The sequence below is a fragment of the Salmo trutta genome, chromosome 5 (assembly GCF_901001165.1).
Source record: "Salmo trutta chromosome 5, fSalTru1.1, whole genome shotgun sequence".
Classification (NCBI taxonomy): Eukaryota; Metazoa; Chordata; class Actinopteri; order Salmoniformes; family Salmonidae; genus Salmo; species Salmo trutta.
In genome coordinates this window covers 37703854-37717733 of record NC_042961.1, presented here as the reverse complement: position 1 = coordinate 37717733, position 13880 = coordinate 37703854, and the positions used below count along the sequence as shown (strand labels likewise).

The window sequence follows — 13880 nt, the reverse complement described above, 5'->3', positions numbered from 1 at the left end:
TGTAAGTCAAGCATGGCAAAGCAGTTAAGTTGAAATCTCAAGGGTTGAAACGTCAATCTGAAAGTATTGTTGTGGAGATACAGTACTTGCCTTGTCATCCAAAGGACAGAGAGGAAAGTTAATGTGAATGACAAGTTTAAGTTACATATTCATTTGAATCTTATTGATGTTTGTGATTGAGAACCTCAGTAAACACAAACACTGCTTGAGGCTGTTTTCAAATAAAAGGGTCTGATTTATTCAAACAATAAATGGATTTGGGTTTCCCTTATACGTCCTGTGTCGTCTTCTAGTTCTATAAAATGTATGACATCCTACCGTGATCACTTGTTACTGGGGTAATATTTGATACATATGATATTATAACTACCTCACAAGTGACCCACAATAAGACTAAGCAGTTATCCTATTAAAGGAAATATCCGACTCCATAAGATAAATATCAATGTGCAAGAGACTATAGTTAAGACTATTTCACTTGCTTTGGAAATGTAAACACATGTTTTCCATGCCAATACAGCACTTTGGATTGAATTGAGAGAGAGATATTCTCACCACAGCAGTTCAGGAACAAAAGAGAGAGACAATGAATCTAATCTTTTATATCATCTGAGTTGTTTGGATTCAAAATCTGAGTTGGTGACTAATCGCATTACTGTAAAGTTAACAAATCAGATATCAGACCTACATGATCACAACAGAACCTCTGCTTCTCAGAGGTGGGACAATGGGGGTTGGCAAGAGCAACACAGATAGTGCATACATACAGTTGATAAGGAGAGCTATTGATGCAAGTACCTACCATCCATAATATCAAAATGAGAGTTTTTTCAATGTTTTGAGGCTATACAGTGTTTGTTTGCAATTACATTGTTTACAAACATTGCAATAAAACAATCTTATATTTTAGGTTCTGGTGGGCTACGACAGTTGAACTAAGCAAATGAGGCTTTTATAAGTTATATTCTTCAAGAATCAATGAGTATATGTCATTAAGTTAAAAGTCAAAACATTTGCAGTGTCTTCGGAAAGTATTCAGACCCCTTGACTTTTTCCACATTTTGTTACGTTACAGCCGTATTCTAAAATGGATTAAAGTGTATTTTTTCCTCATCAATCTACACACAATACCCCATAATGACAAAGCACAAACAGGTTTTTAGAAATGTTTGCTAATTCATCAAATACAAAAAAAACTGAAATATCACATTTCCATAAGTATTCAGACCCTTTACTCAGTACTTTGTTAATGCAGCGATTACAGCATTGAGTCTTCTTGGGTCTGACGCTACAAGCTTGGCACACCTGTATTTGGGGAGTTTCTCCCATTCTTCTCTGCAGATCCTCTCAAGCTCTGTCAGGTTGGATGGGGAGCGTCGCTGCACAGCTATTTTCAGGTCTCTCCAGAGATGTTCGACCGGGTTCAAGTCCGGGCTCTGGCTGGGTAACTCAAGGACATTCAGAGAATGCGTTGTCTTGGCTGTGTGCTTAGGGTCGTTGTCCTGTTGAAAGGTGAACCTTCGCCCCAATCTGAGGTCTTGAGCGCTCTGTAGCAGGTTTTCATCAAGGATCTCAAATCAAATCAAATGTTATTTGTCACATACACATGGTTAGCAGATGTTAATGTGAGTGTAGCGAAATGCTTGTGCTTCTAGTTCCGACCATGCAGTAATATCTAACAAGTAATCTAAGCTAACAATTTCACAACAACTACCTTATACACACAAGTGTAAAGGAATGAATAAGAATATGTACATACAAATATATGAATGAGTAATGGCCGAATGGCATAGGCAAGATGCAGTAGATGGTATAGAGTACAGTATATACATATGAGATGAGTAATGTAGGGTATGTAAACATTATATAAAGTGGCATTGTTTAAAGTGGCTAGTGATACATTTATTACATAAATTTTTCCATTATTAAAGTGGCTAGAGTTGAGTCAGTATGATTGCAGCAGCCACTCAATGTTAGTGATGGCTGTTTAACAGTCTGATGGCCTTGAGAAAGAAGCTGTTTTTCAGTCTCTCGGTCCCCGCTTTGATGCACCTGTACTGACCTCGACTTTTGGATGATAGCGGGGTGAACAGGCAGTGGCTCGGGTGGTTGTAGTCTTTCATGATCTTTTTGGCCTTCCTGTGACATCGGGTGGTGTAGGTGTCCTGGAGGGCAGGTAGTTTGCCCCCGGTGATGCGTTGTGCAGACCTCACTACCCTCTGGAGAGCCTTACAGTTGTGGGCGGAGCAGTTGCCATACCAGGCGGTAATACAGCCCGACAGGATGCTCTCGATTGTGCATCTGTAAAAGTTTGTGAGTGTTTTGAGTGACAAGACAAATTTCTTCAGCCTCCTGAGGTTGAAGAGGCGCTGCTGCGCCTTCTTCACAACGCTGTCTGTGTGGGTGGACCATTTCAGTTTGTCTGTGATGTGTACGCCGAGGAACATACAACTTTCCACCCTCTCCACTACTGTCTCTTCGATGTGGATAGGGGGCTGCTCCCTCTGCTGTTTCCTGAAGTCCACGATCATCTCCTTTGTTTTGTTGACATTGAGTGTGAGGTTATTTTCCTGACACCACACTCCAAGGGCCCTCACCTCCTCCTTGTAGGCCGTCTCGTTGTTGTTGGTAATCAAGCCTACCACTGTAGTGTCGTCTGCAAACTTGATGATTGAGTTGGAGGCGTGCATGGGTGAGCAAGGGAGTACAGGAGAGGGTTGAGAACGCACCCTTGTGAGGCCCCCATTGTTGAGGATCAGAGAGGTAGAGATGCTGTTACCTACCCTCACCACCTGGGGGCGGCCCGTCAGGAAGTCCAGGACCCAATTGCACAGGGCGGGGTCGAGACCCAGGGTTTCGAGCTTAATGACGAGTTTGGAGGGTACTATGGTCTATCTGTACTTTGCTCCGTTCATCTTTCCCTCGATCCTGACTAGTCTCCCAGTACCTGCTGCTGAAAAACATCCCAACAGCATGATGCTGCCACCACCATGCTTCACCGAAGAGATGGTGCCAGGTTTCTTCTAGAGGTGACGCTTGGCATTCAGGCCAAAGAGTTCAATATTGGTTACATCAGACCAGATAATCTTTTTTCTCATGGTTTGAGAGTCTTTAGGTGCCTTTTGGCAAACTGCAAGCGGACTGTCATGTGCTTTTTACTAAGGAGTGGCCTCCTTCTGGCCATTCTGCCATAATGGCCTGATTGGTGAAGTGCTGCAGAGATGGTTGTCCTTCTGGAAGGTTCTCCCATCTCCACAGAGGTACTCTAGAGCTCTGTCAGAGTGGTACCCTTCCCCAGATCTGTGCGTCGACACAATCCTGCCTCGGTGCTCAACGGACAATTCCTTCGACCTCGGCTTGGTTTTTGCTCCGACATGCACAGTCAACTGTGGGACCTTATAAAGACACGTTTGTGTGTGCTTTTCCAAATCATGTCCAATCAATGGAATTTACAACAGGTGGACTCCATTCAAGTTGTAGAAACATCTGAAGGATGATCAATGGAAACAGGAGCACCGGAGCTGAATTCCGAGTCTCATAGCAAAATACCTTATTTACATAAGTATTCAGATATTTCTGTTTTTTATTTTTAATACATTTGAAAAAATTTCTAAACTGTTTTCACTTCGTCATTATGGGGTATTGTGTGTAGATTGCTGAGGGAAAAATATTTTAATACATTTTAGAATAAGGCTGTAACGTAACAAAATGTGGAAAAAGTCAAGGGGTTTAAATACTTTCCGAAGGCACTGTATGGAGCAATCGTAGATTGCCCCTTTAATGTTTTAAAGGGAATTTTAATGTCTCAAATTGACGATATCCATCTTGGGTGTTTTGAATATGTCTGGGAAGCCCTACCTCTTGACATGGACAAGCAACTTGAACTTCATCTCTCTTTTTCTCCCACCAGTCTCTGATTGCCAAAGTGCTTGAAGTCTGTCAGAGTTTAGGTTTTATTCCTCTTTTCCTCCCTGTCTTCTGTAACTTTGTTTTTTTATGATAGCTTTTATCAGACCGGAGACATTCTGATGTTAACTATGTGGTGTGAAGTGTGTAAGTGTTGAAATACTTCCCATAACATTAATCTTGCCTCTTCGTCTGACTAAGTCATGGTCATGTCAATGTTAATGAGCACATAAATTTGACAAAATACACAAGGTGGTTTAAGGACATCAGATAGTAGTAGTAGTACTTCAATTCAAATAGATTATTGTAGTAGAGGGAGGGCAAACAGAATGAATGCTGCTGTCTTTAGTTTCTTTAGTTTAGACCCACTTTCTGTATTGGATTGAATGGTCAATAATTTGAATAAATGATTGTCCCATATTATTTGTACATACTGTGGAGGTTGTATCTTTTAGTTTGATGTGATTTGTAATTGACTGACTGTGATGTTTTGTTGGACAGGATGTGATGCATTATGAGCAGCTGAAGGCAGGGGTCATACACCATGACCTGCTGGTGGACAACCTCATCTACAAGGTAGGCTTTGGTGTGCCAATACAAGCAGGGAAACACTAACAACACAGCACATGCAAACACGTATGGTTGTTGAGAACCTTGGTTTTATTTATTTTCTCATCTGTTATGTTCTTTACAAATTAGTAGTGATGTCAGGTATTTATTTCTTATATCTTTGTTTTGCTGTCAATTATCCTTACTTTGTTTTCTCCAGGATGTGAAACTGACTGCGAGTAATGATGACTACTACTTTGTGTTTGAAGATTTCCTGTATCAGGTGAGTGTGACTCATTTTCCCTCATCCATTTCTCTCTTTCCATCTCTATCTCTCTTTCACTCTCTCTTTTTTCACTCTCTCTCTCTCTCTCTCTCTCTCTCTCTCTCTCTCTCTCTCTCTCTCAAGCACCTACTCAGCAGTATCCTTCCGTTCTATTAGAATGTCCTTTTAACACTAGATATGAATGCATACATATATACAGAAGACTGAGTGTTATCTATGTAGGTTGTGTTAGGTTAGAGCGTGTACACAGAGGGGAGATAATGGTGGTAAAAATAACACTGACCTCAGACTATAGAATACCACTAGACTAAACTACTCTCACTCCTACATTCACAATATTCCATTCTAACAGATATAGTTACACACACAATTATACACTCTTTAAAAAAAAAAGGGTTCCACAACGGTTATTTGCAGAGGGATAGGGTTCTACCAAGAACCGTTTTGATCAGAAGAACCCTATTTGGAAGACAAGGGTTCTTTGTAAGTCAAAGTGTTCTACCTATAACCTTTAACATCCTAAGAACCATTTTTGGAAGAAAGGGTTCTTTACTGATTCTTTGGGAGGCAAGAAGGATTCTTTGGAAGGCAAGAACGGTTCTACATAGAACCATACATAATATTTCTCAGCATGCTCTATTGCAGGGAGATTTTCCGAATTGTTTGTTTTACTTTAATATCTGTGTTTTTGCATGTACATTGATTGGTTGATAAATGTTATGCTACACAAAGATAAATAACATTCAGTTTTCCAAACTAACCCATTCTGTTAGTAATTGGATTTATTGTACCCGTTACTGAGATGGTTGTTCCAGTTTAGATGATTGAGGTAGTCTCAGTATTCAATCTTCCCTACCCTGGCAGTTATTCTGAATGCAGGTTATGGGTGATTAACAATTCCACTTGTTGGATATTCTAACTCTGGCTGGACTCCAATAGGAATTACATATCACTTTGCAAGCAAGCATAATGTGACTTGTAGGCCTGATATGAGATTCCTAACTCCTGTGTTAGTGTATAACTAGGCCCTCAAAGACAGGCATAATATATGTAATGTATTGTCATAAATAATACAATTTTAAAGGCTAATAAGGCTGGTGGGTTCTACCCGTTCATAGAGGGTTCTTGGAAGAACCTTTAGATGATAAAATGGTTATTGGTAGAACCCTTCATAGAGGGTTCTAGGTAGAACCATATACAGGGAGTTCTTTGAAGAACCCTACATAGAGGGTTCTATATAGAACCCTCTGCTAAGGGTTCTACCCAGCACTAAAAAGGGTTCTCCTATGAGGACAAACTGAAGAACCCTGTATGGTTCTACTTAGCACCTTTTTTTTCTAAGAGTGTATATAATATAGAGGCTCCCCTATCATGGTTTTGAATACCCCTATCAACCAAAACACTTGGAGCAAGTGCTCATTCAAAGAACCTGATTTCACCGCATTTCATATGTCCACCAATACTTGCATCAGACAACACTATAGTGACAGATGAATGTCTCCAGTCTGGCTTTGTCGGTTTATTTGTTTACTTACGTGTTTAAGTGAAAGATGGTAACTATTTCGCTGAATGCTGGGAGCGGTTTAGTGAACGGCGGTGGCACGACAGGTTATCATCTCTATGGTGGCTTACATTTAACATTTACATTTAAGTCATTTAGCAGACGCTCTTATCCAGAGCGACTTACAAATTGGTGCATTCACCTATAATATCCAGTAGAACAAACACTTTACAATAGTGCATCTAAATCCTTTAAAGGGGGGGGGGTTAGAAGGATTACTTTATCCTATCCCAGGTATTCCTTAAAGAGGTGGGGTTTCAGGTGTCTCCGGAAGGTGGTGATTGACTCCGCTGTCCTGGCATCGTGAGGGAGATTGTTCCACCATTGGGGTGCCAGAGCGGCGAACAGTTTTGACTGGGCTGAGCGGGAACTGTGCTTCCTCAGAGGTAGGGAGGCGAGCAGGCCAGAGGTGGATGAACGCAGTGCCCTTGTTTGGGTGTAGGGCCTGATCAGAGCCTGAAGGTACGGAGGTGCCGTTCCCCTCACAGCTCCGTAGGCAAGCACCATGGTCTTGTAGCGGATGCGAGCTTCAACTGGAAGCCAGTGGAGAGAGCGGAGGAGCGGGGTGACGTGAGAGAACTTGGGAAGGTTGAACACCAGACGGCTGCGGCGTTCTGGATGAGTTGTAGGGGTTTGATGGCACAGGCAGGGAGCCCAGCCAACAGCGAGTTGCAGTAATCCAGACGGGAGATGACAAGTGCCTGGATTAGGACCTGCGCCGCTTCCTGTGTGAGGCAGGGTCGTACTCTGCGAATGTTGTAGAGCATGAACCTACAGGATCGGGTCACCGCCTTGATGTTAGTGGAGAACGACAGGGTGTTGTCCAGGATCACGCCAAGGTTCTTAGCACTCTGGGAGGAGGACACAAGGGAGTTGTCAACCGTGATGGCGAGATCATGGAACGGGCAGTCCTTCCCCGGGAGGAAGAGCAGCTCCGTCTTGCCGAGGTTCAGCTTGAGGTGGTGATCCGTCATCCACACTGATATGTCTGCCAGACATGCAGAGATGCGATTCGCCACCTGGTTGTCAGAAGGGGGAAAGGAGAAGATTAATTGTGTGTCGTCTGCATAGCAATGATAGGAGAGACCGTGTGAGGATATGACAGAGCCAAGTGACTTGGTGTATAGCGAGAATAGGAGAGGGCCTAGAACAGAGCCCTGGGGGACACCAGTGGTGAGAGCACGTGGTGCGGAGACAGCTTCTCGCCACGCCACCTGGTAGGAGCGACCTGTCAGGTAGGACGCAATCCAAGCGTGGGCCGCGCCGGAGATGCCCAGCTCGGAGAGGGTGGAGAGGAGGATCTGATGGTTCACAGTATCAAAGGCAGCAGATAGGTCTAGAAGGATGAGAGCAGAGGAGAGAGAGTTAACTTTAGCAGTGCGGAGAGCCTCCGTGACACAGAGAAGAGCAGTCTCAGTTGAATGCCCAGTCTTGAAACCTGACTGATTAGGATCAAGAAGGTCGTTCTGAGAGAGATAGCAGGAGAGCTGGCCAAGGACGGCACGTTCAAGAGTTTTGGAGAGAAAAGAAAGAAGGGATACTGGTCTGTAGTTGCTTATCCGCTCGGCACTGATAAATCATCAAAATTGACTGTTCCTGAACTCGCTATGCAGTCGTAGAATTCTCTCAATATACGGCTCAGGTTTAGGTTGAGAGAGACTAATCTAAAATCGCAAATATAAAAAAGAGACAGTGCATCAGAGACTGGGCTCAGTTCCATTGTAAAGAGATTCTCTGGTAATTCTGAATACTTTTTAGCCCCTAGTTCTGAATATTGTGCTCACAAGCCAAAAGTGGTCCCCAAAAATTGCCTAGTACGTTACATATTGTATGTGCAGACACAGTTGCTAGTGAAAGTCAACACACCCCTTGCACATTCAGTCATTCTGAAAACAGTCATTCTGAAAATACTTTTTCTCTCATGGCTAACTACAATGAAGTTTGAAAAGACAGGCTGATTGGGCGGGGAAATTATATTCATGAGCTTGCCTTGACTGACAGCTCTTTGAAACATCTATGTCAAGCAACTTGGATGCAGTGTTGCAGTAAAATCCTCTCAAGCTAATTTGGTGGTACACAAATCAACTCAAATAACCTTGAAATTGCATGAATGATATATATAACATAGCAGTCAAAAGTTTGCACACACCAACTCATTCAAGGGTTTTTCTTTATTTAACATTTTTTCTACATTGTAGCATAATAGTGAAGACATCAAAACTATGAAATAACACATATGGAATCATGTAGTAACCAAAAAAGTGTTAAACAAATCCAACTCAACCCAAACCATCTCAAGTTGGTTGAGGTCGGGTGATTTGTGGAGGCCAGGTCATCTGATGCAGCCATCCATCACTCTCCTTCTTGGTCAAATAGCCCTTACACAGCCTGAAGGTGTGTTGAGTCATTGTCCTGTTGAAAAACAAATGATAGTGGGACTAAGTGCAAACCATATGGGATGACGTATCGCTGCAGAATGCTGTGGTAGCCATGCTGGTTAAGTGTGCCTTGAATTCGAAATAAATCACAGACGGTGTCACCAGCAAAGCACCATCACACCACCACATCCATGCTTCACGGTGGTAACCACACATGTGGAGATCATCCGTTCACCAACTCTGCATCTCACAAAGACACGACAGTTGGAACCAAAATTCTCACATTTTGATTCATCAGACCAAAAGACAGATTTCCACCGGTCGTATGTCCATTGCTTGTCTTTCTTGGCCCAAGCAAGTCTCTTCTTCTCATTGCTGTCCTTTGGTAGTGGTTTCTTTGCAGCAATTCAACCATGAAGGCCTGATTCACGCAATCACATCTGAACAGTTGATGTTGAGATGTGTGAAGCATTTATTTGGGCTGCAATTTCTGAGGCTGGTAACTCTAATGAACTTATCCTCTGCAGCAGAGGTAACTCTGGGTCTTCCTTTCCTGTGGCGGTCCTCATGAGAGCCAGTTTCATTATAGTGGTTGATGGTTTTTGAGACTGCACTTGAAGAAACTTTGACTGACCTTCATGTCTTAAAGTAATGATGGGCTGTCATTTCTCTTTGCTTATATGAGCTGTTCTTGCCTTAATATGGACTTGGTATTTTACCAAATACGGCTATCTTCTGTATACCACCCCTACCTTGTCACAACACAACTGATTGGCTCAACGCATTAAGAAGGAAAGAAATTCCACAAATGAAGTTTTAACAAGGCACACCTGTTAATTGAAATGCATTCCAGGTGACACTTCCTCATGAAGCTGGTTGAGAGAATGCCAAGAGTGTGTAAAGCTGTCATCAAGGCAAAGGGTGGCTATTTGAAGAATCTGAAATATAAAATATATTTTGATTTGTTAAAAATGTTTTTGGTTACTACAGAATTCCATGTGTTATTTCATAGTTTTGATGTCTTCACTATTATTCTACGCCTGAATGAGTTGGTGTGTCTAAACTTTTGACTGGTACTGTATGTGTGTGTGTATATATATAGATATATATATATATAAAACACACTACCGTTCAAAAGTTTGGGATCACTTACAAATGTCCTTGTTTTTGAAAGAAAATCACATTTTTTGGTCCATTAAAATAACATCAAGTTGATCAGAAATACAGTGTAGATATTGTTAATGTTGTAAATGACTATTGTAGCTGGAAACGACTGATTTGTAATTGAATATCTACATAGGCGTACAGAGGCCCATTATCAGGAACCAGCACTCCAGTGTTCCAATGGCACGTTGTGCTAGCTAATCCAAGTTTATCATTTTAAAAGGCTAATTGATCATTAGAAAAGTGATCAATTTGCAATTTGCAATGACGTTAGCACAGCTGAAAACTGTTGTCCTGATTAAAGAAGCAATAATACTGGCCTTCTTTAGACCAGTTGAGTATCTGGAGCATCAGAATTTGTGGGTTTGATTCCAGGCTCAAAATGGCCAGAATAAAAGTACTTTCTTCTGAAACTCGTCAGTCTATTCTTGTTCTGAAAAATGAAGGCTATTCCATGCGAGAAATTGCCAAGAAACTGAAGATCTCGTACAACGCTGTGTACTACTCCCTTCACAGAACAGCGCAAACTGGCTCTAACCAGAATAGAAAGAGGAGTGGGAGGCCCCGGTGCACAACTGAGCAAGAGGACAAGTACATTAGAGTGTCTAGTGTCTAGAGTGTCTAACAGACACCTCACAAGTTCTCAATTGGCAGCTTCATTAAATAGTACCGGCAAAACCCCAGACTCATCAGTGAAGAGGCGACTCCAGGATGCTGGCCTTCTAGGGGTGATGCACTTTCAAATGAGTAATTGGGTTTGTGGTATTAAAATATTTCACTTTCTCCCCTCTTCGGGAAATAATAGCAGTACAAACTTTGCATATGGCCTTTTTGTTATTTTCCTTAGATTCAGACATTGTGGGCTAGGTTAGGAATGCTGTGTTGCACGTGTAGCGCAGTAGTTGGGTTGGATTTCTTGCACCCATTACTGAGATGGTTGTTCCAGTTTAGATGGTTTAGGTAGTCTTGTCAAGTCCTTCACCATAGCAGTCATTCTGAATGTAGGTTTTGGGTGATAAAATATTAAAATTGTTGTATTTCCTCCCTCTAGCTCTGATAGGAATTACTAATCACTTCACAAACCAGCTTATTGTGATTTGCAGGTCTGATGTGGCCCATCAGACAAGATTTTCAGACCACAATGTGGAGTATAACTAAAGTCCTTATCAAATATATAATATAAGGTCATAATGGATTTACTTTTAATTCAAACATATGCACTTGGCAGTCACTTGGTGAAGGCTTCAAGACTAGGAGTTATTGCATGCAACACACGTCTATCACTAACAAAAACAGTCATGGGTGGGGTATCTCTCACATTCAAATCATTTTATAACATCTTTGACATGTGTTTTTCTGGATTTTTTTGTTGTTATTCTGTCTCTCACTGTTCAAATAAACCTACCATTAAAATTATAGACTGATAATTTTTTTGTCAGTGGGTGAACGTACAAAATCAGCAGGGGATCAAATACTTTGTTCCCTCACTGTAATTGGGACCAAGGAACTTGAAACTCTCGACCCGCTCCTCTTCAGCCCCGTTGATGTTAATGGGGGCCTGTTCGGCCCTCCTTTTCCTATATTCCACGATCAGCTCCTTTGTCTTGCTCACATTGAGGGAGAGGTTGTTGTCCTGGCACCACACTGCCAGGTCTCTGACCTCCCTATAGGCTGTCTCATTGTTGTCGGTGATCAGGCCTACCACTGTTGTGTCGTCAGCAAACTCAATGATGGTGTTGGAGTCGTGCTTGGCCATGCAGTCGTGGGTGAACAGGGAGTACAGGAGGGGACTAAGCATGCACCCCTGAGGGGCTCCTGTGTTGAGGATCAGCGTGGCAGATATGTTGTTGCCTACCCTTACCACCTGGGGCGGCCCTCAGGAAGTCTAGGATCAAGTTGCAGAGGGAGGTGTTTAGTTCCTGGGTCCTTAGTTTAGTGATGAGCTTTGGGGGTACTATGCTGTTGAACGCTGAGCTGTAGTCAATGAACAGCATTCTCACATAGGAGTTCCTTTTGTCCAGGTGGGTAAGGGCAGTGTGGAGTGCAATTGAGCGTAATTGAAGCAACTCATGCACAGATTAATTTGCCACTGACCAAATCATATATTAATGTGTATTAATAGATGGTCTATTGTCAGCGAAGCATAAGTAAAAGTTGTGTGTGTGTGTTGTCCTAGGTCCTGCTATGTTTCTCTCGAGACACTGCGGTCTTGGAGCACTTCAGCTACAACAGTGCCACTCCTCCCAAATCCTACATTCAAGGTGAGCCATTCTAACCTTGAATAGGACGCATATTATCTAATCTAATTGACATTCATCACAAGTATTCTTTAAGGGAAATCTCATACAAGGTGTTGATGTCATGGTTGGTTACCTGCAGGCAAGGTGGGAGTTGAGGAGTTTGCTGTGGTGTATCCTCCAAATGGTGAGAATAGTCCTTAACCCCAAATTCACTTACTAACACACATATAAGTAGCCCTTTATGCTTGTGCTCAATCGTTGATTGACTATTCTTAATTTCTCCTCCGTATAGGTGTCATCCCATTCCATGGTTTTTCAATGTATGGTAAGTACGGTTTCTACCTTCTAAATCATAGTACCAGCTAAAATTGTGATCATGAAATAGACCCTTTAAAAGAAAATCTGGACACCCATTGTATGGGCTCCCGAGTGGCGCAACGGTCTAAAGCACTGCATCTCAGTGCTAGAGGCGTCACTACAGACCCTGGTTCGATTCCAGGCTGTATCTCGGCCGTAATTGGGAGTCCCGTAATTGGGAGTCCCATAGGGCGTTACACAATTGGCCTAGTGTCTTCCGGGTTAGGGTTTGGCTAGGGTAGGCCATCATTGTAAGTAAGAATTTGTTCTTAACTGACTTGCCTAGTTAAATAAAAAATAAAAAAATAAAAAATCTAATTCTGAGGTGTTACTGTGTCCTCCAGTGGCCCCTCTGTGCTTCCTGTACAACGAGCCCTCCAAGCTGTACAGTGTGTTTAGGGAGATGTACGTACGTTACTTCTTCAGGCTGCACTCCGTCTCTTCCTCCACCTCTGTAAGTTTAACACAGAATACGGAGAGGGAGAGGGGAGAGAGTGTGTTTTCTGTCTGTTCTCTGCTCATATTTGTGTTTCTATGTATAGCTATGTATTTTCATGTGTGTTTGTGTTCATAAAAGTATGTTGTATTGATATGAGTGTGTGTGTACAATGTGTTTGTGTGTACTGTATGTGTGTGTATTCACATTACGTATGTTATTCCATAGGGTATAGTGTCTCTGTGCCTACAGTTTGAGAGGCTGCTACAGACCCATCTCCCCCAGCTATTCTACCATCTACGGGAGATAGGCGCTCAGCCGTGAGTATACACACACACACACACACACACACACACACACACACACACACACACACACACACACACACAGTCTTGTACAGCTAACCTTGTGGGGACACACAATTGAGTCCCATTCAAAGTCCTATTTTCCCTTAACCCCTAAGCCTAAACCTAACCCTAACCCATGCTCTTACCCTTACCCAAAAACCTAACCTTAACCTAACCCTACCTCCTAACCCTAGCTACTAACACTAACCCTTAATGTAATTCTAACACTAATTCTAACCTTAACCCTAAACCCCCTAGAAATAGACTTTTGGTCCCCACAAGAATAGTTAAACATGTCCACACACACACCATATATTTTCCTATCGTTGTGGGGACATGAAATTGATTTCCATTCAAAATCCTATTTTCCCTAACTCCTAAGCTTCAAATGTTCGTTATCCTCCTGGGTATGTGGGAAATGTCCCCACGAGGGAGAATTTTCCTTGTTTTATCCTTGAGGGGACTTTTGGGAATTTACAATACCCAAAAGGATAGTAATATATATATATATATATATATATATATATACACACACACACACACACACACACACACACACACACACACACACACACACACACACACACACACCCTTCAGTATGTGTGGCAATAGTTCAAGCATATACCTCCATCTAGTGGAAAAATATTGCAAATAC

General features: G+C 42.2%; 1 protein-coding gene across 1 annotated transcript in view; it reads left to right on the top strand.

The window, feature by feature from the left end:
- Positions 1 to 13880, top strand: part of tbc1d19 (TBC1 domain family, member 19) — a 28211-nt gene that overhangs the window by 11462 nt on the left and 2869 nt on the right. The window contains exons 12-18 of the mRNA XM_029753484.1: positions 4408 to 4482; positions 4676 to 4738; positions 12021 to 12105; positions 12224 to 12268; positions 12377 to 12409; positions 12786 to 12895; positions 13106 to 13197. Coding sequence (XP_029609344.1) covers positions 4408 to 4482; positions 4676 to 4738; positions 12021 to 12105; positions 12224 to 12268; positions 12377 to 12409; positions 12786 to 12895; positions 13106 to 13197 — 503 coding nt within the window. The remainder of the gene's footprint in view (positions 1 to 4407; positions 4483 to 4675; positions 4739 to 12020; positions 12106 to 12223; positions 12269 to 12376; positions 12410 to 12785; positions 12896 to 13105; positions 13198 to 13880) is intronic.